This window comes from Drosophila kikkawai, chromosome 3R (assembly GCF_030179895.1).
Source record: "Drosophila kikkawai strain 14028-0561.14 chromosome 3R, DkikHiC1v2, whole genome shotgun sequence".
NCBI lineage: Eukaryota > Metazoa > Arthropoda > Insecta > Diptera > Drosophilidae > Drosophila > Drosophila kikkawai.
In genome coordinates, this window is record NC_091731.1 from 13,109,641 (window position 1) to 13,133,643 (window position 24,003).

The window sequence follows — 24,003 nt, forward strand, 5'->3', positions numbered from 1 at the left end:
CAGGAAGAGTGTGTACTTTATTTTGATTGAAGCTGCCATGGAATTTCTTTTGTGTGTTCGCAGAGATTTTTTAATGATCGGTGACAGGATTATTAAAGTCATTAAGCGGGCAGCAGAACACAGGAAAAAAAGTAATATCACCAGGATATATATATAATAAATGATGAGATGGATATTATTTAAAAGATACTTTTAACATTGCGTTAAAATAAAAAAATGTATCTTTAAACAAAAGGATATATCTATATACAAAATATGTTTCTTTAAAGAAAAGAATATACTTATATATAATTTTGGAGACAACTCTTTTCCAAAAACCTGTAAATTGTTCAACAAATTGTGTTCACTCAAAAGCCTAAAAAAAACAAAAAATTATGAAAATTACACCCATAAATTTTACTTTAATTAAATATCTATAGAAATATTGTACTTTCTTCAAGTTTATATATCTATATAACTTTTTTTTTCACTGCATTAGTTGTTGTTGGCGGGGCCGGGATCTAATAATGTTAACTGTAACTTGCGATGGCAGTCGTAAAAGCCGCCACTTGCCTGTTGCACCAACCGAAAAAAACCCCATATGCTGATGCCGTCGAAGATGCCAGGAGTTGCGGTTTATGCCGCCGCCGCCGCGGCGATCGTAAAGGCTCTTTTCTACTCCCATCATATACACCGTCGTGAAATTCTGTTGCTGGGTTGTGCGCGGGTTGTGCTTTTAATTAGGGTCATCAGCGGTAAACTGGCCGAGAGGCCGAAATTACAGGCAACACATACACAAGGCCAAAATGCCGCAATGCGCCAAATGATGTTCGGCATAAAAATAAATGCTCTAATTGCTTGTAATACACATTGTAGTAAGCCCCTAACTAAGAAAAAATAATGAGATCTTTCACTTGTCACGAGATCGAAATTTCCTTTTTTTCGGCATAAGCAACAATTTCTAACAAATTATGAACACTTTAGGCCAGGATATTTTAAGCGAAAACTGAACTGTTTTGAGATTACTTTTTATGGCAACACTGATGCGCAGCATGTAATGGACGAAATTGATAGTCGTAAGTTGAAGATATGATATCCGCTGATTATATTTAATGCAATATATTCAGGAAATTACAGATTGAAATTATTAAATTTTATTTTTGATTATCACCATATCCGAAAACGATATCCCAGCCATAGAGATATATTTTGTTATTTTGACTTTTAGGTTAATGTTTAAAGATTGCCAAGTGGTGGGACTGTTTTTGATTGGATTCCTATCTTAATATATTTTTAGGGAAAGGGTTTTGGAAGTTAATCTTTTAAGAATTTAAAGATTTTAAAATTAAATCATAAAGAAAGATAAACAAGGTTTTATAAAACCCTATGCATTTTAATAGCTTTTGTAAAAATGCAAGAGGACTGTCCTACATCTTTGGATAAAACGAAGCCCAGTCCCAGGCGTGTCCTTGATGTTTTTATTGTCTTTGTTGCTTGGTGTCCTTTTCTCTCTCCTCGGGCAACTTAAGCAGCAATTTCTCCGCAACTTTAGAGCAAAGTCTGCGAGGCGGCTGGCTTTTCATGTCAGGCGGCATTAATGCCGGCACGTTTATCAAATTGCAGCTCACAGGGGTGCAGAGTGTCGTCTTCACACTCGTAATAAAAACTAACCTCATAACATAAATGGTGTCTTTAAATATTTAATTGTTGTGGGCATCATATATGCAATTTTTAAAATTATGGAAAATGTAGATTATTTTTTTAAAGCCTTTTTTTTATATCTATATGCTATTAATTTACTGAATATCCTTTCTAAAGCAATAAAAATAAATTTAAAAAAATGTTAGTCTTGAAAAAACAATGAATTTATTTTAAATTTAACTAATTTCATAATTAATAAATTTTTAAAAAACTAAACTAAACTAAAAATTCAGCAATTTTAAGCCAAAAATACAATATAAATAATTTAAATTACTAATTTTCCAAGTGCTTTTTGATGAAAAACGAATTTATTACCGGACTAAGAGGACTTCCTGTGACAGCTAAACACGTACACATGAAATTATTGACATTCTGGTAAAAAACAAAAATGAAAAATGCAGACGCAGTTGCGTAAATAAAGGTGCCACAGCTTCCCGGAAAATTTGAAGGTCCCGCATTCGCATTATGTAATGAAAAGTTGCTAGCTCACGCAATGGCAACGCCCACACACATACACATACACTTTCACAAAGAGATGAGTGCACTTTCTTGGTCAAGGTCAAAGCGGAATTGGCGATGAGGAAGGAAACGGAATGATGGAAAAGCCAACAACTAAACTTACAAACACGCGCCAAACAAGCCGCCCAAGTGGGCGGCCAGCCATGTTGGAAAACGTTTTTTTAATACCAAGTAATTCAGCAGAGAAGAAGAAAGTCAGGGGAGTGATTTAGTGGGCTGATGCACTGGGAGAAAATGAGACTAAAGAACAGGCGTTAACAGAAAATAAATAATAAAGGACTTGAATCTAAAAGCCATAAGGTTATTCTTAAGTTTAAAAATACTATTTGCTTGCAACCTTTTATTTTTCTCAAAAAGGAAATTAAGCATTTAAAATGTACTGTTATTTACAAGTTTCCCAAAATGTATCGATTACTTATCGCTACTTTTCAGTGCACTATCAATCGATTGAGACTTCAATGGAGACGAACAATTGATTTCAGTTCGAACAAAGTTGAGTTAAAGTTACCAGACAAAGGCGGCCCCCAAAAGCCGCCATTCCATTGGTTTTTCGCGAATCTTTCGGGGGCGGCCTGGTGGAAAATGGGCGTGGCTTCGGCTTGTGAAGGCGGACGAGATGGCCATATTGTAGATGGAGTTCGATGCCGGGAGCAATTAGCAGGCAAACCGACTGGAGACCGCAATTTTAATTGCTTAGTGGCTGGAGGAGAGCGTTGCATTTGTGCATTTTTCTTTTTTCCATTTTCCATTTTCTTCCTTTTTCGCTGACCGTTAGACGCGCGATGGCCAAGTGTATATGGGATTGGGATCGCTGTCTCATTTTGCAATAATCAGCGACAGCGAAATGGAGCACAAACGTGGTTAATTGTAAATTGTTGCAATTTAAATTGTTAGAAGCAAACGGTTAGCAGTGTGCTGGTCGTAAAGCAAAGCCCACAGCTAGCATTCTTCTCGAAAAGAAAAGAACTGTTGCTGGCAGGAACATTTCTAAGTAAAAACCACATATTGAGAAGCCATTGGCCAGCCGAACCGGGGCGTAATCGTTAAGAGGGATCGTTAAAGGTTCCACATGGCGTCGTAAAAATTTGTGCATTAATAAACATTATGCAACATGCGACAGCGAAATGATGCTGCAGCCAGCAACACTCTGGTTCTGCAAGCCATTTGCCATTGTACACTGAGAAATATATAGTCTTACATAATGATAAATAAATACAAAATTAGTGATTAAAAAAATAAGCCTGGAGTCCGTAGAGATAGTACCCAGATAAGTTTATTGTAAAGCAAATTGATTTTCTATAATATTAAAATTTATCTGCACGTTAAAGAATAACATAGTGCTGTTAAATTTGCTGGTAATGATAAACAAGGGCTGTAAAGCCACTGATTGTGCTGTAGAACGCAGCCACAGGATATCTTTTGGTTACTATAAACCACAAAACAGCTGTAGATAACTTCTACTTCTTCACCTGGCTATCTGGAAATCAGATGTGTTTTTATCGGGCCGAGAAATATTAGCCAGGAAGTTAGGGTTACTGTCAAACCAAATTTGCTTGACCAAAACTTTAACCAAGTGCCAATTTTCAACAAGAATGTTAAAAACCAGAATGTTTGGAAAATTCAATAATAATATTTGTTTTTATTAAGTATCTAATTTTTAAAAAAACTTTTCCATTAATTTTTAAAATTTTTTCCCAGTGTTTATTTCTTTCTTTTGCATCCACTGTCCCCTAACTATTCCATTTGACAAAGCATCCAGCGGCTTCAACGACCCCCCCTGTGGTGTGTGAAGCTATTTTCTTTTTTTGTTTTCTTACTTTTCTTTTTTTTTTTTAGTAATAAGCGGCTAGCGGAGGGATCGCAGTTATAACGAGATTCAGGCCGGGCTAACTAACTGTTGCAGCATTTAACGATGCGTTTATTAATGCCACAAGGGAGATCGTGATCGGGAACCAAGAGGATACGCGTTTTAATAGTCTTTTATCTATGTTATCAATACATTTGGAAATTTATTTTTACGATCATGTAATTACCTTGGCCATGGCAACTAATATTGGCAACAATGTGGCTAAAGTGGCAGCGAAATGATTGCCAATTTTTAAGTGGCTAACCGGAAGGCAGGGGAATAATACGAGGTCTACATATGACAGTGGATCTCTACTTGATTTAAACCTAATTTCTAAATATTAATATTAATTGATCATAAATATTTTTAGTTAATTATTTCAACTTAAAACTACATTTATGATGATGTGGAGAAACTCTATTCCTTTGCTTTGAGATTTTGGCATTTGAAGTCTTTAAAAATTCCTTTAAAAATTTCTAAAAGTCTGTTGAACTTTTTACTTAAACGACAATCTGCGGAGCTGCGGTCAAATGTGAGGCGGCGTGTTCTATAAGGCAAAAGTTATGCAATAGCAAGGCCAAGACTGCCAGTCGATCCGATACATTTCCCATTGCATTGAACGGATGCCACAGCACATTTCTCATGACCGCCCATTTATGGCATATGGATTGGCAATTGTCGATTGCCGAGATCCAATGAGATCCCAGTCGCAAAGATCCATCCAAGATCGGTGAACAATTTAACGGGCAGTCGGACCTGCCTTCAGTTTTCTAACTGTCCCTCTGACAAAATGCCGCAACCTGCAAATGTAACTGACACACAGACAGTTGGTCAGATCAGGCATAGGTAGAAAAATACAAAAAAAAAGTATATATATATATATATAGTAGACTATCTGCGGATGGAAGATTCAAGCAGGGAAAAAAATAAATCAAATTTTCTCATCAATCTCATCGAACATGAAAATGCACTTTCAAAACGCATTAAATAAACCATAACGGCACGCATGCGCCGTGGCAAGGGAGCCAAAAGAAAAAGAAGAAAAATATATAGAGAAGCAGCAGAAGCGGAGTCTTCGAGACTTTGGCATAGGCCGCGTAAATCTTTCACTTTGAGCCAAATGCAGCACAACTAACTGCGGCTAACTGGAAAACTAGCGGCCAAGAAATAACGTAAACGATAAATGCGCATAGGCAAGTGCAGCCCCACCACCACCCCGGGGGGAGAAGGGGATGCCAGGAGATCCAAGGTAGCCAGCCAGCTGGCAACTGGAGGTGCTTTCTACAGGCTTCTATAAAAAGCTAAAACCACCCTTAAAAGTGGTGAAGGAAAAATGGCTAAAAATTAAATTTAGGTGTTAACAAGTTAAGGAAAACTATTTGCAAAATTCTCAGATGTTGTTTAAGAAAGGAGGATTTAAGGAGTAAGTAAAGATCAGGTAAGGATTTTTATACCCTTGCAGGGTATTATAATTTCAGTCAGAAGTTTGCAACGCAGTGAAGGAGACGTTTCCGACCCTATAAAGTATATATATTCTTGATCAGCATCAACAGCCGAGTCGATCTAGCCATGTCCGTCTGTCCGTCTGTCCGTCCGTCTGTCCGTCCGTCTGTCCGTTTCTACGCAAACTAGTCCCTCAGTTTTAAAGCTATCTGAATGAAACTTTGCATGTAGTCTTCTATATACTCTCACTGCTATATATGTCGGAACGGGCCAGATCGGACGACTATATCATATAGCTGCCATACAAATGTTCGATAAATTTTTAGAAAAAAAATTTTAACTTGGCTGTTTTTCAATATTATTCCATCATTATCAGGAACGATAGGGAAAGTAATAGAAAAAATTATAACTTCGTTGTTTTTCAACGTATTTTCATCTACTCTGAGATATGAGCTTTACTTATTATTATAGAATTTTGGTATACATTTTATGAAAGTCGGACAACTATATCATATAGCAGCCATAGAAGCGATCCGCAGATGTAGAGAAAATGTAAAGCTGGGAACTGTCAAACTGTAAACATAATAAGTATAGGTAAAATGGTATGTAACTCAGTTTAGTGTCTGTTTTCGGCATTATAATTTATGACATAAATATTAAAACCAATCTGCAAGGGTATACAAACTTCGGCGTGCCGAAGTTAGCTTCCTTTCTTGTTATTTATAAATTTAGAAAAATAGAAATTTCTTAAGAAAAATATTTGTATTTATTAACTTTTGAAGACTGTTTAAATATATCAATATTCAAGCTATTTTTACTAATTTATTGGGAATATTCAAGTGAAGGTTGTGCACTTTTTTAGAAAGAAAAAAATTATATTACTCATACCCCTAAATCTTTAATTATTTTAAATAAAAAAAGGATCTTTATCTAATAACTATTACATTTAAATTCTAATAAAAATAATAAACATTTTAAGTTTAAGCAAAAAACAAAAGCTCTTCTATAAAAAATATAGCCAAATTGGCAACACTTTTGGGCTTAAACTCTGCACTTCTGGTTGTTGTATTCGCCATGGCTTGGCCATATTTGGCATTGGCTTTGCCCAAACTCTTTGCCTCTCAGACACGCTGCGACTGCGCTGACAAATTGCCTTGACTGTTGTTGTTGTTGTTGCTGGTGTCGCCAGCAACGTGCAACATGCAACAGGCAACAGGCAGCAGCAACAGGCAGCAGCATCCGATATGCCAGCAAGTCCTCCGGGCAGCGTGGCACACAAATTTGGTAGCAAGCCGCACGGCGGCACTCAATAGTGTCCAATAATTCATAACGCAGCCCGTCGCCGTTGCCAAAATTGGCAAGACGCTTGATAAGCCGACGCTTGTTGGTGTTGTTGTTGGTGTTTGTTGTTGGTGCTTCTGCGCAGCCGCGCGTAATAAATCTGAGCAATTTGTTGCACACTAATCGGCAGAGCTAAAGCTGCAGCCGCCGTGGCTTTCGTTAGCCATTTCAATTGAAAGTATCTATCTATTGGCTTATGGGTTGCAGGTGTTTTTTGGCAAAAAAAAAAAAAAATCGACGCAGCTGGAACTTCAATTAGTGGGCCGAATAAATCAGTTAAGTAATTATTTAGAAGATAAGAGAGGGGAGAGGCCACTAAATACTAAGAGTTTTATTCATAAGCTACTGTGGGTAATATCTTACTATTTATTGGATAATTTATGAATAAATTTATGAATAAATTAAACTTATTTAAATGGTATTTAGGTATACTAAATCGTTGTTCTTTACTTCTTAGGTATTTCAATAGTTTTTAAGAAATAAAAGCAAAGAATTTATGTTCTAAAGATTTTTTGTTTGTATCCTCAACATATATACCCCAGTTTATTCACTGTTTCGTTTTTATCGATTTTCTTCTTAAGTTTTTTCCACTCCATCAACCGTTTCAATTCAATAACACCAAAGCTCTGAAGATTCGCCTGAATCGATTTAGTGGACTGACTAATAATAGCCATAATTTGGTTGGGCAAATGAAATTAGCATGCATTACACAACGGCAATGGCCAATAACGGCACAAACCTGCCATTGATCCTTGGGGCGTCCCATTGGGCTTCTTTGGCTTTTTTTCCGCTCCATTCTCGTGCAGAAATTGCCAGTCGAGAGCAATTCCCTGCGCATGTCTGACTGACTGACTGACTGCCTGATTGACTTGGCCTGGGACCGGCACCGGGATCGGGCTGGGATTCGGGTCGGATACGGGTACGGGTTCGGGGGGGATACAGAGACTGGACACCGAGGCTGGTAGACTAAGGCTAAGACTAGTATTGGCAATGGGACTGGGACTGGGACTGGGCCCAAGCAAGCATCAATGAAACCTGGCGGATGTTGCAGATGCTTCACGCCGCTTTGCTAACGGTATTGTGGCATAGTACACTGAGCAAAAAATTTAAACAATATTTAGGGAGCACCCTTAACATTATTGATAACTTAGAAGAAAAAAATTGATTATCCTTGCCATATCAGATAGATTTTAGTTCTATAGTTACTATATATTTCTAAAGTTTAGTTTTAATTGAGTTTATATTTTTTTCTCAGTGGAAAGACCACTTCCCCTTGCCCATTGCGGATATTTCTAATGGCGCACGCATCTCTTGCTCCATCTCCAGCTCCTGCCCCAGCCTCATCCTCATCCTCATCGCCATCGCCTCATCTGAATCGCCATCTGCATCAGCATCTGCATCGCATTTGCCGCTTCAATGATCATCTGACTGACCAGCATCAGCGGACTTTTCCTCGATTTTCCTAGCCTGTTTTTTATTCTCAAGGCCCGAAACTGCAAGGCTTACTGCTGGGCGCCATGGTTTATGCATTTTTTATGTAAATTGATGTATCTTTTTTTTCGCTGACCGTCATTAGTTATGACGGATGATGTTTGAAATTATTTAAATATATTCAATTAATACAAGCGGACACGACATAAACAACTAGAGAATGGGGAGCGAATCTGGTTGTTTTTTTAATTACAATTCCTAAAAGCAGGAACTTATTTAATGTAAGTTTTAACTTTATTTAAGTTTCAATATATAAAATATTATTGTTTAGAATTATTTATTTAGAAGCTTAAGGAAAAGTAAATGGAATTGTAAGCTATGAAAATGCTAATGCATATATTATATATATTTTCAATTTATATTTCATAATTCCCCAGTTAAAATTTAATTAACTTCCTACAAACAACATTCAACAATTAAAGAAATACCCAAGACATTACACATACGCCCTGTGTGTCCAGCTCTTTCATTCTTGGAATGTCTTCATTTTCACCTGCCTGGGAATAAGTTAATAAAATAATTGAAGTACATGACAATAACAAGCTCGGTCCAGCATAAATGAGAACAAGAACCAGAGCAGGAGATTCAGAGATTCAGAGATTGCGAGATGGAAAGACAGAGAACAAGGCGAACAAGGAAAGCGTGAAGTAGACAATCAATAAATATCTGGCTTAAAGCGCCAGCCAGGCAGGCAGGCAAGCAGGCAGAAGCAGTAGTTGCAACAGGTAAAGGCAATTGCCAATTGTTGGATTGCCCTAGACTGTTGTCGTCGTCGTTGTTCTAGCTGGGTTCAATTTCAAAGATTTCTCTTGAAAATTGAATACCAAATAAAGCGCCGTAAAACAGTGTGGAGAGAGAAGTCAGGGGTCCCAAAAAAGAAAAAGAAAACAGGACCCGAACGGGCTTGAATATGATTTACATGCGGCACTGACTTGGTAGCAGGCTGCACTCGTTGGGAGCAGTAGCTACAGCACTGTGAGAATTCTTTGAAAATACAATTTTGATATTTTAAGGGATTTTTGTCAAAGACTTTCTGTTTCAAAGGATAACTGTTGATTAATAATGATACAAAAATTGTTCAGAATTTTGTATAAATAAGTTTCTTAATTTTTAAGAATTTAAAATCTCCAAGAAGAGTTTTCCAAAAAACTAGAATCTGTTTGGTAAAGGATTAAAAACAAAAGTCTTATATATTTCTAGCCAAATTCATTTATTTTCCTTATAAAACAATAAACATCAAAGGGTTTACTGAGGATAGCCATTTTCACCCTTGACTTTCCAGAGTAAAATATTAATTATTAAATTATTATATTATTTTTTTTCAAGTGACAGCATTTGCCGTTCTCTGACTCGTATGGTCGTGCCACGTTTGCCACCTGTTCCTGTTGCAGTCTCAGGTTTTTGCTCTTTTCCGCTGCTGCTGCTGCTGTTGGCTTCTTTCTCCCGTTATTGTTGCTTGCTTAGCCTTGCCTTGCCTTTATATCGTTAGCTAATTTTATTGTTACAATAACTGTTGTTGCTGCCGCTGCTGGCATAAATGGCATTGCCTGCCTGCTTGCCTGCCTGCCTGCTGCTGCTGCAAGTTGCAAGTTACCCGCTGATGTTGGCTATCTCTCGCACATCTTATGACCGGCCTTGCTTCCAACTCGTATCAATTCTATTAAGCTCTGGCAGCCTTTCTTTACCCCGTTTCCCCCTTTTCCCAGTCGAGCATGTGACTAATCATGCAGAGCCAATCATGCCACAAGTTTATTTATTTTCACGTTGCAACAGCGAACAAAAAACTGGGTAATCCACTTGAAAATTCCTCGATTTTTGCTTCCTTTTCACCCCGATGTTCATATAGATTTTCCATTTTCCTCATTTTTTGTTGTTGTTATTTTTTGTGTGCCTGTTATCGCCTTTCGACTATCAAGGCTGCTGCTTGTTCTCGTTATTGTTCCCTGTTATGTTGCACGTTGCTTTTCCGCCGCTGCCGGCTTGTTTGGCTTCATTCGGATCGCTGGCTGTTCAAATTTTTATAGAGTGAGTTATCCGCTGGGCTGTCTTACGGCCTGAAGATGACATCCTCCACACAGGAAGAAAAAAATGGGTGGTGAATTTGGGGGCGAAGAAGAGGGAAATTTTGATTTTTTTGGGGAAATATAAAGAAATTAATGTCCGGAAAAAGGAAAATATTGTATAAAATGAAGAGCTCATGTTAATTTTCTTTAAAATATTCCAAAAAGTATCTAAAATATATTTATTACTGACTGAAAGCTCACTATAAATTTAGAACACGTTTCTAAAAGTACTTTTTCCAGTGCATTCCCATTGGCATTGCCATTCCCAGCTGCACTTGTTGTTCTCATTCAGTCGCCGCTTATACCTGTGTCTGTGCATCTCAACATCTGAACATCTGAGTATCCGAGCATCCATGCATCCGAGTATCTCAGTATCTGAGTATCTGTGTGTGACGTTTACCGCTATCGCAGCTGTCACTCGACTGCTCGGCTGGCCGTTATGTGTCCTTGAAAGATCTCTAACTGGCTAACTGTTTGTACCTCCACCTGCTGCTGCTGCTGCTACTGGTACTGCTGCCCCTAACGATTGCGGAAATTATAATCCACTCAGGTGAGCGGAGCAGAGGGATGTGGTAGGTGGTAGGTTTCAAGCCAATCCAAGCAATCGGAATGGAAGTATTGCTACAACTGCCAGAAGTTCGGGGCTCCGTCATCTATCATCCCATTTTCGGTGACGTGACCCGGGAGAGTGTCATGTAACACAGATTTGCGGATGTTACATTTATATTGCTCTGATCCCGACAGCCGAAAGTGGCTTTGTACGAGCTGGGAGCTCTGATTGGATTGGGGGCGGATAAGCAAATCGGTGAGAGATTGCCATAGTTCAGGTGTCACACACTCACACCGGAGGGAAATGCTCAGGTAGGGCGGTTACAAAAAATAAAAGAATTTGGTTTGGGAGAAAAGGAATCAATGCTGTGACACTTGCGGAAATTTGTTGACACAACGAAAGGAATGTGTGATTTATGGTGAAGGCTTAAGTGTGATTACTCTGGTTTTTATAATAGAATTGTTTTTTAAGTGAATTGATTAAAAATTTTAGTATAATTAGGGGTTCATTTTTAAAATAAATAAACAAGTTTTAAAATCCTGAATGGGTTAGTTTAAGTAAAAGAAATTAGCTTTAAGTTACATGTCTTTGGAATTTATTAAATAGAGTTAATATAAGATACTATTTAGATCCTTGTGGGCCATAAATATCTAATTAATTATTTGTTTAAAGCCAAATCCCCATAAAACCCTACTTCCTGCTCCTGCTCAAGTCTCCTTTATGGCCTTCTCCTGTGGGCTTATCTCTTAACTGTCATCTCCAGTGCCAGCAACCTACACATTTCCCAAATAAATCTCAATCACACATCAGCCGAGCCTGTCACTATGGCATACCAGATTAGAAATCCAACCCAGGCTGGCATCCCACTTCATCATCGCCGCCGCGTCGGGTTTTGTGGCGGGGATGTTGCAGTCAATGTCGCTGTCGATGGCACTTGCTGTACTCGAACGAATATAGCAGGTGGAGAATGCAGAAGGCAGGACTCCAAGTGCAGCAAGCGTAATTGATAAAGACCGACAAATCCGTTGATGGCTATGTTAATGCCCGATCTTTGGGAGCAGGAAGAAGAGAAGGCGGGATCAATGTCGTTCGAGAACGATCTTATTGATGGCAGGAAGACAAAGACCTAAGACAGCCTGTTAATGCCAGAGATCGAGGAACCTATATAGCGACGCGTGCAGAACCAGTTGAACATGTTAACATGTTCACTAGGAGAAATATTATATTTGTTTAAGAATATTAAAAGCAAATCAAGGTTCATATTAGGTAATTATTAAAACTAATTAATACCCTCTTTGAATATTTTATTTACCAAAAAACAAAATATATAGAATATTTCCAACGTAATATTATTTTTCCAAAGTGTTTTTTGCATCGCCTTCGATTGTGGCCATGATTATCGCCATTACAGGAACTGCTGCTGCATCTTTGTGATGATTGCGGTTTGCAACTACCGCACAAAAGGTAGCTAACAATGCAACTGCAACTGGTACACTGTGCAACTGTGCAACATCAACAAACTGGCTGCAATTAGAGGCTGGGCGTGGGGCGCGGCTGGGGCGCATAAATTGCGTTAGGATAATGATCGCGCTTTGGCACAGTAAATCGCATTTCGAAATGCAACGGACACCGGAGGTACAGTTCGAATGTGCAACCTATCTCTATTTTGATACCCTTACGAGAGGGTATGTCTCCTGCAACATGTCTGCAAATTTAAGAAGCATTTTTTGGGAATTTTTAGACCTTACCGGCTTGGGATTTAATATATTTTTGAGTAGGTTTTATCTTTACAATGTATGCAATTTATTGGCTTTAAATTATTTATTATACTTTTTTTTAAAGGACCTTAAAGGTTATTTGTTCTACATATTTATTATCTTATTATATATACTTTATATATTTTCATGTTCGACTTGGCCTTGGTTATTCTCTTTTTTTTTCTAATTCTAAACTGGTTCGGCAACAAATTTGACGCGAGCTAATACAAATGAGCGGACAGCGAGGAAAAAGCCAAAGAAAGGGGGCTAAAGAAAGCAGAAAGCCGAAGGAAAACCAGTGGATGGAATGGATGTGGAAGGCCAAGAAGCGGCCAGCGTTTTGGCCACGCATGCTGCTGGGGCGCCATTTAAATTGAGATTTATTGCCAGCCACTTTTGCTGCAGGTGCATCATCAACTTGCAACGGCAACGGCTACGAGCACACACTTGCAAACAAAACTGTAAAACGCTGACAACACGGCTTTTGTCCTGGCTAAAATATAACAGTCAACAAATCGCTGACCAATGAAGATGAAGTTATTAGGCGACTTATTTCGCAAGCGTGTCGCCAGCATTTTCCTCGCATTTTATTTTCCACTCACCATCGCTCGCTCGCTTGGATTGAAAATCCGTGGCAAGATTTAGAGTAATGACAGAGCTTAACAAGAATTTTAATTCAATTTACTTGATGGCAGGAAATTGCTTTCATACAACCTTGCTGAGCATTCAGCTGAAAATTATTTTGAGTTTTACCATAAATTTAAAGTGACTACAAAGATTTTACTTGTTGCAATAATTGGACAAAACATTTGTAACACTTTCGGAGAGCAATTTATGAAGAATTTATTGAAATTTTAATATAGATAAAGTTAAGGGAGTTAAACAGGGATTTTGTTTAATTGCTGATGCTAAAAATGGGGGTAAATTTTTAGAGATTTATAGTAATTCTTTTAAAAATCGTTACAAGAAAATATATAATTGCCAACTGCAAACTGTAAAAAATGCTTAATATATTTCTTCTATATTTTCTTCTATATTTTAGAAATATTAATAATATTTGGGAATCGTTGAAAAGTTTTAAAAGTTTATTTAAGTATCTGTGGGATTTTTCGTGGTCAAGAAAATAGGTGCTTCCCTCGAAATTCAATTCAAAATTCAAATACTATTTATTTTATATTTTTAATTTCACTCAACCAAATAGCTTTGTAAAATATTTGTATATATTTTCTAAATTAAAATCAACCCTCAACCAGTGTGCCTGACATTTATTTAATTGCAATTGACACTGATTAGGATTTGCACGCCAATGCAACTGGGCGTTAAGCAGCCAAAGGCATCTAATGAGTTTGCCATGTGGCAAAACATAATTTCTGCGTGTCAGTCACTCCAGAGTCGTCGGTGAAATGCCAAAGAGGACGAGCAAACCGAAAGGTGGGAGAGGTTTTTCGGGGGAAAGGTGTTTGCAGGTGGGAAAGGTGGATGAGGCAGGAGTTGCTGTCAATGTTGCAGCTAATCCTGCTCATCATCTACATCTACAGTTTGCCGGCACGAAAGCGATTTTGAAAAATCACTAAAACCGGTTGTCACCATTTGATGGAAAAGTCTTTGCCGTTGTTGCTGTTGTTGTTTTATGTTGCTACTACTACCATATAGCTGCTGCTGCTGTTGCTTTTGCTTGCTGTGCTATTGGCGGGCTGGCACCTGCTGATTTTATCCTGGCCGTTTTGGGCCATTCGGGGGCTGCTGCTATTTGTGCTGCAATTTCAGACGGTGCTGCCTCCTCTCCATTTGATTGTCTGCCGTTGATTGCCGCTGATGTCTTGCAGCTGTGTCGCCTGTATCGTCATCGTCTGCCGCAAATTAAGTTGCTGCCTGCTAACATTTACATGCTGGCCAACTGGCAGCTTTTGATGTTTTAATGATAAGATTTGCGCGATTGATTTTTCCTGGGTGTCAATACTGATGTTAAGCCACACAGGGAAAAATTAGGCAATGATAATTAAAGGGAATACAAAATATTTGTGGTCTTGTGAAAAGGGGTTTCTTATTTTATTATATTTTTAAGTCTGATTTACACTTTTATATAAAAGAATGTGTATAATGAATGACGTAGGGGTGTTTATAAAATATATACTATTATTTGAAAACCAAATACATATCATTTCTTTCAAAAATCATCCTTGTTTTGTTTAAAAATATTCTATAAAAATAAAAAATAAACCTTAAATCATTTAAAAGATTTTTAAAACACACCAGAAGTAGCCTTTAGTAGTGATCAGAAAATATTATATTTTAGATATAAATCTTACATGTGATATATATCTAAGAATGTGTAAATTTTAATAACCTCCTTACACAAATATGTAATTATCTTTTAAGAAAATTAAAAACACCTAAATTTCGTTAAGCCTTTCTTTTCTAGCATCTTCTATTTCACACACTTTCTGTCTGTGTAAATGGGCTGTCCATCGAAAAGTGGCGCAAAAACGTGCCGCAGAGATCTCACTACGCCCCCGCCTCCGCCCCCGTATCAAGGTCAATGGGTTAATGCGGCATAAGCCGCTGATTCGGTGGTCCAACAATCCACTCGAATCCACTCCATTCCACACTCTTCACCTCCTCATGGCATCCCGAATCTCGAATGCCGAGTGGAAACCAATAATTGCCACTGCCGGCAGTCCGCAAGTGCAACTGTAAGTGCCACCGTTTTCAGCCGGCGGCCAAGAGACGACGGATTGACAGTGTGGACTCGGTGGATACGGTGAAGTTGGATGCAGGAGCCCGAACTCGAGCTGGAGCTGAAGCTGGAGCTGCCACTCAACGGCAGACGGCGCATGTTGGCCATCAAATGTCCGGACTAAACATTTAGATTAGACCAGAGACGATTCTTCCGTCAGGAATGCCACTTTTTTATGGAACAGCCGAGGCAGTAGCAAGTAGCCACTGCAGAACAATCGACGCGACGATGGGGTCTAATCTAGTTAAATTGTTGCATGCAACAATCGCTGACTAGCCGACACAGATACAAGTGCAGATATAGATACAGATACAGATGCAGCGCCCCGATAGTCGGAGATAATTTCGCCGGGCTAATTGCGAAAAGTGCTCCCGTGGCGGAGGCACAACCAGCAGGACAAGTGAAAGACAGCGGCGCACGTGCGGCGGGGGATCAGAGGGAGTCCCCCTACCGCAATGGGGGCCCCCTCCCAAAACACAATTAGCCAATACTCCCTCGAAGTCATGGTGAGTAGTGCACTTGGGGAAAAAGGATGCTATGAAAATATGGCAAAGCTTTGAGTGGGAAAAATCTGGGATAACTTTTTGAATAATCTTTGTAATTAACATTTATAAAGCAACTTAGATATTCCCTATTTTAAAGACAATCTTCGTATATTTTAAGAAATTACCTAAAATCTTAGATCAAAAGACTTCTTACTACCTCCCTTTTTTTTACAATTTTATACATACAGCCTTTGATTTTTTCCTGGTGCATCGTTTGCCATTTATGTAAGTGACACCTACGAGGAGGCCGCCTGGAGGAGTTGAAGCGATGCTGGGACAGCAATTGTGTTCTGCGGGCCCACAAATAATAGCTTCATTGGGCTGCCCGGCGGCAGGCAGTTGGCCTGGCCAATTTCAATGCCAGTGCCCAGTGGCCAAAATGGGCAACCTGATGGTGGGCTAACAAAACGGGCAACGGGCAACGGAAAACCGAAAACTGAAAACAGAAACAGGCACAGTGGCCGGGCCATGTCATGGAATGGAATCTGGCCTGAAATTTGCATTGTCTTTGGTCTTTGGCCGGTCGGTGGCTTTGGCTTTGGCTTAAAATTGGCCAAAAATGGTCGTTGGCATGGCCTGACATTATTATGCTGCTGATGCGATTCCCTAATGGCTCCTGGCTGGGCATTTAAATGTCCATCAATTTATCAATTAAGTTTGCAACTAAACAAACACTTAATTGTCAGACAACAGGGGGCATGGGAATTCGATTGGGTTTCTTATAAAACATTTTAGGAATTTGTTTTAAATATTTTTCTCATTATGAAATTGAACTGGAACAGTTTAAATCGGGTTTGTTACTATTACAAAGAACAAATTTAATTAATTGTAAATTTTTATTGGATATTTTGTTCATAATTTGTGGAAAATATAAGGTGAGTCTTATGTAGAAAATTATTTGTAATTGTATTCAATTTATTTTCACAGATAAAAACTACTTTGAAATGCAACAACAAAGACATTTCATGATTTAAGATTGTTGAATGATAAATTACAAACATTTAGAAAATATTAATATTATTTTTATATTTTTTAACATATTTTCTTTGACTTGATATTTAATTTATTTAATGTTTACAATGGATTTTTATTATGCTCTTGATTTTAAAGTAGCTTTTTTCATATAAGAACGTCTTCTTAATTTTTATTAAATTATATTTATCTTCTATTTAAGTCACTTAAGTAATTTCTTTCCGCAAACTCACTTGTGAACCGAGTTCGGCTTTCTTCCCCGAGCCTTTCCATGCATATAGAGAGCTTTGCGATTTTATGACCGCGACGTTTCGACATTTACTAACCGTATGCAACCATTGGCAGTCCATCGGCAGAATTCTCCATGAGTGCAAAAAGACAATAAGTACTGGGCGAAAAGCTGGTGGGGCATACATACATATATGTAGTAAAAGCGTAAAATTCACCAAACTCGGGCGCCTGAGCGGAATTTATGGGCTGCGCACATGGCGCCAAAAAGGTAAATGTGGGCGACCAGGTAACTGTGACAGCAGCTGAAGGTTACATTTTCTCGGCGCACAAAGAAGTGCCCCCAAAATGGGGGGCAAAATGCTCAAAATTACTAAAGCCGCTTATGGAGAATGCAAAGGTATAGTATTTGTTGCAGCTTCGCATTTCGTTTTTGTGGCACGTTGGCGATGCGTTCGTGAGTCGCCAAATGTCGCGCACTGTGGTTAGAATTTGAAATTTTTCAAGAGTAATTTCTTAAGGAAGAAGGTAAAATATTTATCATGAAGTTTAAGGGTTTAAATTAGAGAAACTTGGTAACTAAATGGGGGATTCTAGGAAGGGAATGTAGTGAAGATTGATCAACTTAAAAGTAATTCAAAGTAATTGAGAAAAATAAAATAAAAATAAATATAATATATTGCAGCTATTTTTAAGTGATCTTTTTAATATTTATATTTATTTAATTTTATATAATCTAGATTTGTAAACAGTTGAATTTAAATAAAGCTTGATCTAAAGAAAAAAGCTTGGTCATCAACTAGACTTATCCTTTGTCTAACTAATACTTCATGGCCTTTTCATATTTGATTCAATAAACTTACAAGTGTTCTTTTTATTTTCTAAGCTCTTCCGGTTTTATGATATTTAAAAAAAATATATAAAGTTATAATTCAAGAGGATGGAAGTGCTTTGAATGTCATAGAATAATGAGTAATGTCCTCAGAAAAACAAGAACTGGGAAGATGAGTTTATTTCTGGAAAACTTATTCAGTTAGCAGAAAGTTCTATGCAATTTTAATATAAATTATATTAATAGAAAGGTTCTAGAACTTTTCTTAAATGTATTAAAGCGGAAATAATATATTTAAAAAGTTTATATAATAAATAATATTTAATAAAAAGTAAGGAAAAATATTTTAAACAATATATTCGTTCAAAAAGCAATTTTATTTGTTGAAAGAACCTAATAGAAATTATTTATTAATTAATTTTTTAGATTATTGAATAGTTTATAGTTTAATATAAAACATTTAAATATTGTTTAGTTTAGTTTCAATTTAGTTTCAATTTTCCTAATGTATGACTGCCATTTTCAATCAATTTCATTTACAACTCGCATCCTATTTCTCACGACCCAATCCCCCCTAGTATCATCAGGTGACTTTGCCTTGTTTTCATTATTATTTTTTGCCTTTCTGGCACAGTAGTTCAAGCTAAATGTCATAAGTTAATTAGATTAAATTCACCGGCGTTGGAAATATTGTTACATGTTCCTCGGCTGTCCGTTTGAGTCTCTTCCTTGGCGTTTTCTATATTCTTACTATTCATTCCGCTCATAATGTTTGTTGTTTTTTACACTCAATTCCGCTGTTTGGTGGTTGCCAATGCCAGGTGGGCGCGGCGCCGCGGTGTGGGCGGTGGGGGCATACTTTGAGGCTGGCTCGAGACGCCGCACAAAAGTAGGCAACAAATTCCCCTAACCCCCCGAGAGACGGGCCGAACAAAAGGCATTTGCTTCTATTAAATGTATATATGTGTGCATATATATATGTATTTGCACATGTTTGCTGCTTGTACTAGCTCAAGTGCAGCTGGCTGCATTAATTAAAAGATGCAGGGAAAAAAAAATAAGGGGAGGAAAATCAACTAAGCCATGCACTCGAAAATTCAATAAGTTGCATTAGGCTGCGAGAAAACTCGTCGTTGGCCGCAAGTTTTACAGCTCCCGAACCCCAAAGGAAAAAGTTTCACTTTTGCAAGTGAAGAAACAAACAAATGAACAAATGGAGGTGGGGTACCAACCCCCTTCATCCCCCTCTCTCTTATGGGGGTTGTAAAATGGCGGCGGGTATGAGGGCGGTACGCAACTCGAACGCCCACGCACAAATGACGCAGCTCAGCCCTCTTGACTTCTTCTCCCAGCGAAATGGGGCTGCCCACTCACGCAATGCGAGAAGCACCAGAGCTACCCCCCGAAATACACAGAGAGAAATTAGGAAGAATGTCTAGAAAGGACTATAAAAATCATGAAAATTTATATAAAAATCAGTGGGGTTTTTAAAACCCTTAAAAAGTATTTATAAAATTTGAATTTCGCGAAAATAAACAATTTTTGTTATAATTTGGTAACTGAAAAATAGTTTTATAAACTTTTAGAAAATCTGTTTAGTTTAAGAATATTTTATTTTTACTTTTACTTTGGCTTTAACATTTTGAACTTTGTTTTTGTTTACTTTCTCTCAGTGCACACCCTCTAAGCCACCCCCTCACGCACTTACGCACTTCTTGTTGGCAAGGCGCCTAAGTGTTACGCATGTGTGTGCGTGTCGAGCATCGGTGTGCGCCATTTTGCCACTGCTTGACATCGGTCTGGGCCTTAAACTAGAACCAAAACGAAGCGAGGGTTGCACTGCTGGATGCCATGCAATATTTTTAATGAAATATGCAACACTCAGACGCATCCTTTGGTACACAGAGAGAAGAAATGTGCACGGGAAAACGCTACTGAACAGACCTTAAAACGCTTCTAAAGGTAAAATATTTAATTAAAAATTTTATAATATAATTACTTTTTTATGTTGAATTTATATAATTTAATTTTGGGATAGAATACATTCAAGCCTTAAGCCTTTGCCATCTCTATAAATTCTATCCTTTTAAGTTTGAAATGGAAATACTTTTACAAATAAAATATTTCATAATGTACTTAATACAAAAATAATTAACTTTATTTATTTTAATATTTTATAACTCAAATAATAATAAATAAATAAATAAATTTCCTAGAATTATCAAAACCTATTTGTATCCCCCGATTACTCAAGATAATTTCCACTTGATTTTCACCAGTGAAACGTTGACATGTCCCAATGGAACACGTTGGGGGTACTACTGTGTCTGTGGGTGGGTTTTTCCATTTCCGTGTAATCATTCTCAACTTCCAGGGCGATGCACGTGACTGTGTAAGCTGGCAAGTCAAGTGCTTGTGATTTGCCATTGTGGAGTCACCGAGGAGTAGTCACCAGGCACACGCACATTTGTCTGGCAATTTTAAAAGTCCGACGCATATTACATTCTGCAGAGCGCTAAGTGACCCAAATTGTTGTCAAGCAATGTAATTTATGTATGCATATTTTTCCCCCCAATTGCAGCACTGTCTTGGCGGCCACAGTGCGTATGTGTAATCACGTAGCCGTACCAAGGACTGGAGCTGCAGTTGCAACTGAAGCTGACTCATTCGGTGGCCTTAGGGACGTATTATAAATAATGTAATTAAATTTGCAATTGCACGCACCTTCGACGTGGCCGCTTTCCGTTTAATTAAACTAATTCAATTTGCAAATAAACACCTGATTAATATTACGCCCGGTCTCAGTGCGCACTCTAATTGCAAAATCTTGAGCTGCAGACGGGGAATATGTAGTGGAGCTGGATTTACCAGACATTTTGCGGCAAATAATATGTAATCAGCAGTAAATCAAGTGAAGCATCAACTGCAGGCGAAAAGTTCTGTGAGATGTCACACAATACAAAAGCTGATGATGAGCCGAGGGAGGCAAGAGTCTGAGCCTTTTTGGTTTGCTTTTGGGAAAACACACACATTCCCTGCAAAATATGTATTTAAAATTATGATTTGTGCCATTGCCCACACTCAGCTGCAGTCGAAAATCAACCTTTTCCTTTATTCTTTTGCCTGCATTTCATTTTCATTTCGAGGTGACATCTTCGGAAAGCTCTTCTTCTGGAAAATCCTTACTTGCCAGTTGCCAAAAGTTAATTACAAAGCGTAGTTCTATGGGGGGCTTTACAGCAGCACCTTTGCCTCGAACTGTTTGTGTCTGTCCTTAAGCCTCTCTCTCTTTGATGGCATTGCTTTAATAAATTATTAAATGGCAACCGAATGTCCCAACTTGAAATCAAATTCATTGCCAATTTGTTAGCTCCTTAGGCACACAGATTGCTAGGCAATTAGTTGGAAGTTTTGGGGGGAAATGAAATTAAAGTTGTTTAGAGATTTCTTTTCTTATAAAAAACGAGCTTAGAAAATCTTTATTTAACCAATTTAACCTTTTCTAATTTTGTTTTATATACTTTTATATCTTTCACTGACCATCGCGTAAATTTGTTGACCAGCATTGCTGGCCTTTCTGCTACTGTCTTGACCTTAGAACCTAATGAGCCCACGCTGGCAGTTTATGAAGTGCCAACATCTGATTCTTATCCAATTAGCGGGAGTTCCCCGACGACACGCTGCGTTTTACACCACGTTTTCCACAGACAAACTTTGCCCACAAGGAAATGCCAAGGGAAGGGGGGAAAATGTGTTGGAAATACACTTGAAATAAATCTTTTTAAACAAGACAAAACACCAAATTCCCTTTAAAATTGATTAATTTGTATTTTATCATTTCTAAAAGATTCGATTTAACAAATATATTTACACTTCTATTAGACTTGTTTTTAAATCGATTTTCTTTAAAGTGTAACTCCCTAGACAAAAAAACAAAAACTAGCTTGTTGGCTTTGCTTCCGGAAGGGGAAAAGGGTTCAAAACATTTTAGCCCGCAAAAAGTTGAACCGTGGCAACTGGCAAAAACCAAGTGGCAAACGCTGTGCTGGGAATTGTTGGTAGTGAACATGGTGGCCTGGCCTTAAAGGGGTTAGGCCATAGCTAACTGCTTTACTAAATTCTGATTTATTGACTCTACTGTGTGGCCGCAGGTGTTAGGGGGGGGGGGGGAGAGTCCCCAATCATCCATTTTTACGGACACTTCCGCAATTACACTTGACACTCGCAAGTGCCGGCAGAGCAGGTCAATAACAATTTGGACTCGATTGCCTGGGCTTCCTGCTCAGCCGGATAAGTGCACATAATTCCAACGGAAGGATGTGGGCTAACCAGTTTTTAATTACAGGTTAAGACCTGCCCATAACCACGGGCGATTCCTTTTCAGTTAAAGAGCCAGCAAAACGGAGGCAGGATGAGATACGCACTTTTATCGCCAGGAAGCTGGCTGGCTTGTTTGCAACCCCAACAACACCGAGGGACGAGACTCACAGGACTCTGGAGTAAGCAACGGCCTTTTGTATTCGTCCTGTGCCAGTTCCACAGTCTGCTGCATTCATTAGACCTGGCCAAGTGGCGTTCGCAGTCTCAGAATTAAATTGCATTTACAGGGCAGCCCACCTCTCGGGTCGGGTTGGGTCTCCTCTGGAGGCTGGACTCTGGGCTCTGGAATCTGGGTTCTGCATTCTGCGCTAATGGTGTAACATGACTTGGGGCCATCGCATCATTATTATTATGGTTATTATGATTACTCCCAGGGCCTTCAGTGAGTTATTTAATCCGGCAAAGTCCTTAAACGCCACCAAATTGTCGCTTAGCCAGGCTAAGACCAAAACAAACGAAAGGCTTCTGGCCAAGAAAATGTAATGAGCTGCATTTAAGTTAATGAAAATAGAAACACTAGAAATTCCTTAAGTAGGCTTTATTCATTAATTTTTATAGGCTTCTTAAAATCTTGAATTATTACAAATTGTAATACAAAAATTCATAGGAATGGAACATTCTTAAAATATAAAATTTTATAGTTTAGTAGAAGCCTAAGAGCTCAGGCTTCCCCTCGTGTATCAAGTTACAAAATAAAAAGGTTTTTATGGCCCACAGGACTCTACGTTATTAGCCCTAAAATAGCGAAAATGAGAAGGGAAATAACTTTTCTTTTAGGATCGGCTTTAAAAATGCAGGGATATTGGCCCAGACTAATTTCAAGCAAGATTCACTTTATGCGTTGCACGGCAAATTACCATGTTTCAGCTGCCGGCATACCTGGGCAGGGCTAGCGATTTTGGCAGTTACACGTGTTACTTAATCACATGGCGGCAGTAAATCGCTGGGACGGAAATGCATGACCAAAGTTGGCAACATGCCATGCAACACGTCAGGGCTTACGGACAGAGAGAAAATAAAACTTGGCGAATGGCAGTACACACACGCTGAAAACGACTGTTTCAATAAATGAACATGTTCCGTTTACTGACTGAAAATCAAATGAGAGTAGAAATGCCTACGTGAAGTTGACGTTTATACATATGAGTTATAAATACTTCTCTGCAGTAACTGCTGTTCTTATTAAAGTATAAAGTATAGGTAAAATATGTATATTTCCCAAAGTCTAAAGGTAAATATAAATTATTTTAGCTAAGCCCATAGTTAAAAAATTAATTCGAATAATTTGTATTATTATTAATCTCTGACTAAAGAAACCTTCGCTGAATAAAGAAGTTTTAAAGGTTGTATGGTTACGGTTTTAAGAACTTTTCCACAATAGTGTGGCCAAGGGCTTGATTTACTCTTGTCCGGTGTGACCAGCTTGTGTACTGAATAAAGTGTGACCATAAATATTAACTTAGATCTAAATTGATTTATTTTAAGTTTTTATTGTTTAATATTTTACTGTGTTGAGCCCAATTAACGTTTATCAAATAAAGCACACTCAAGTAATAACTATTCACCTGGCAGTATGACCAAGGATTACACTTGAGCAGTGTGACCAATTGCTCTACTTA

At 38.1% G+C, this 24,003-nt stretch overlaps 1 protein-coding gene across 5 annotated transcripts in view; it reads right to left on the reverse strand.

Moving 5' to 3' along the window:
• Positions 1 to 24,003, reverse strand: part of LOC108074094 (sex determination protein fruitless) — a 118,325-nt gene that overhangs the window by 92,975 nt on the left and 1,347 nt on the right. For 3 of the 5 annotated variants that reach the window (XM_070287470.1, XM_041775918.2, XM_070287473.1), the window contains exon 1: positions 17,178 to 17,258. The exons of 1 other annotated variant lie outside the window; for it this stretch is intronic. In XM_070287470.1, coding sequence (XP_070143571.1) covers positions 17,178 to 17,221 — 44 coding nt within the window. In that variant the 5' untranslated portion in view covers positions 17,222 to 17,258. Of the gene's footprint in view, positions 1 to 17,177; positions 17,259 to 24,003 lie in introns of those variants that run through there. One more of the 5 variants, XM_070287471.1, reaches the window with a different exon arrangement.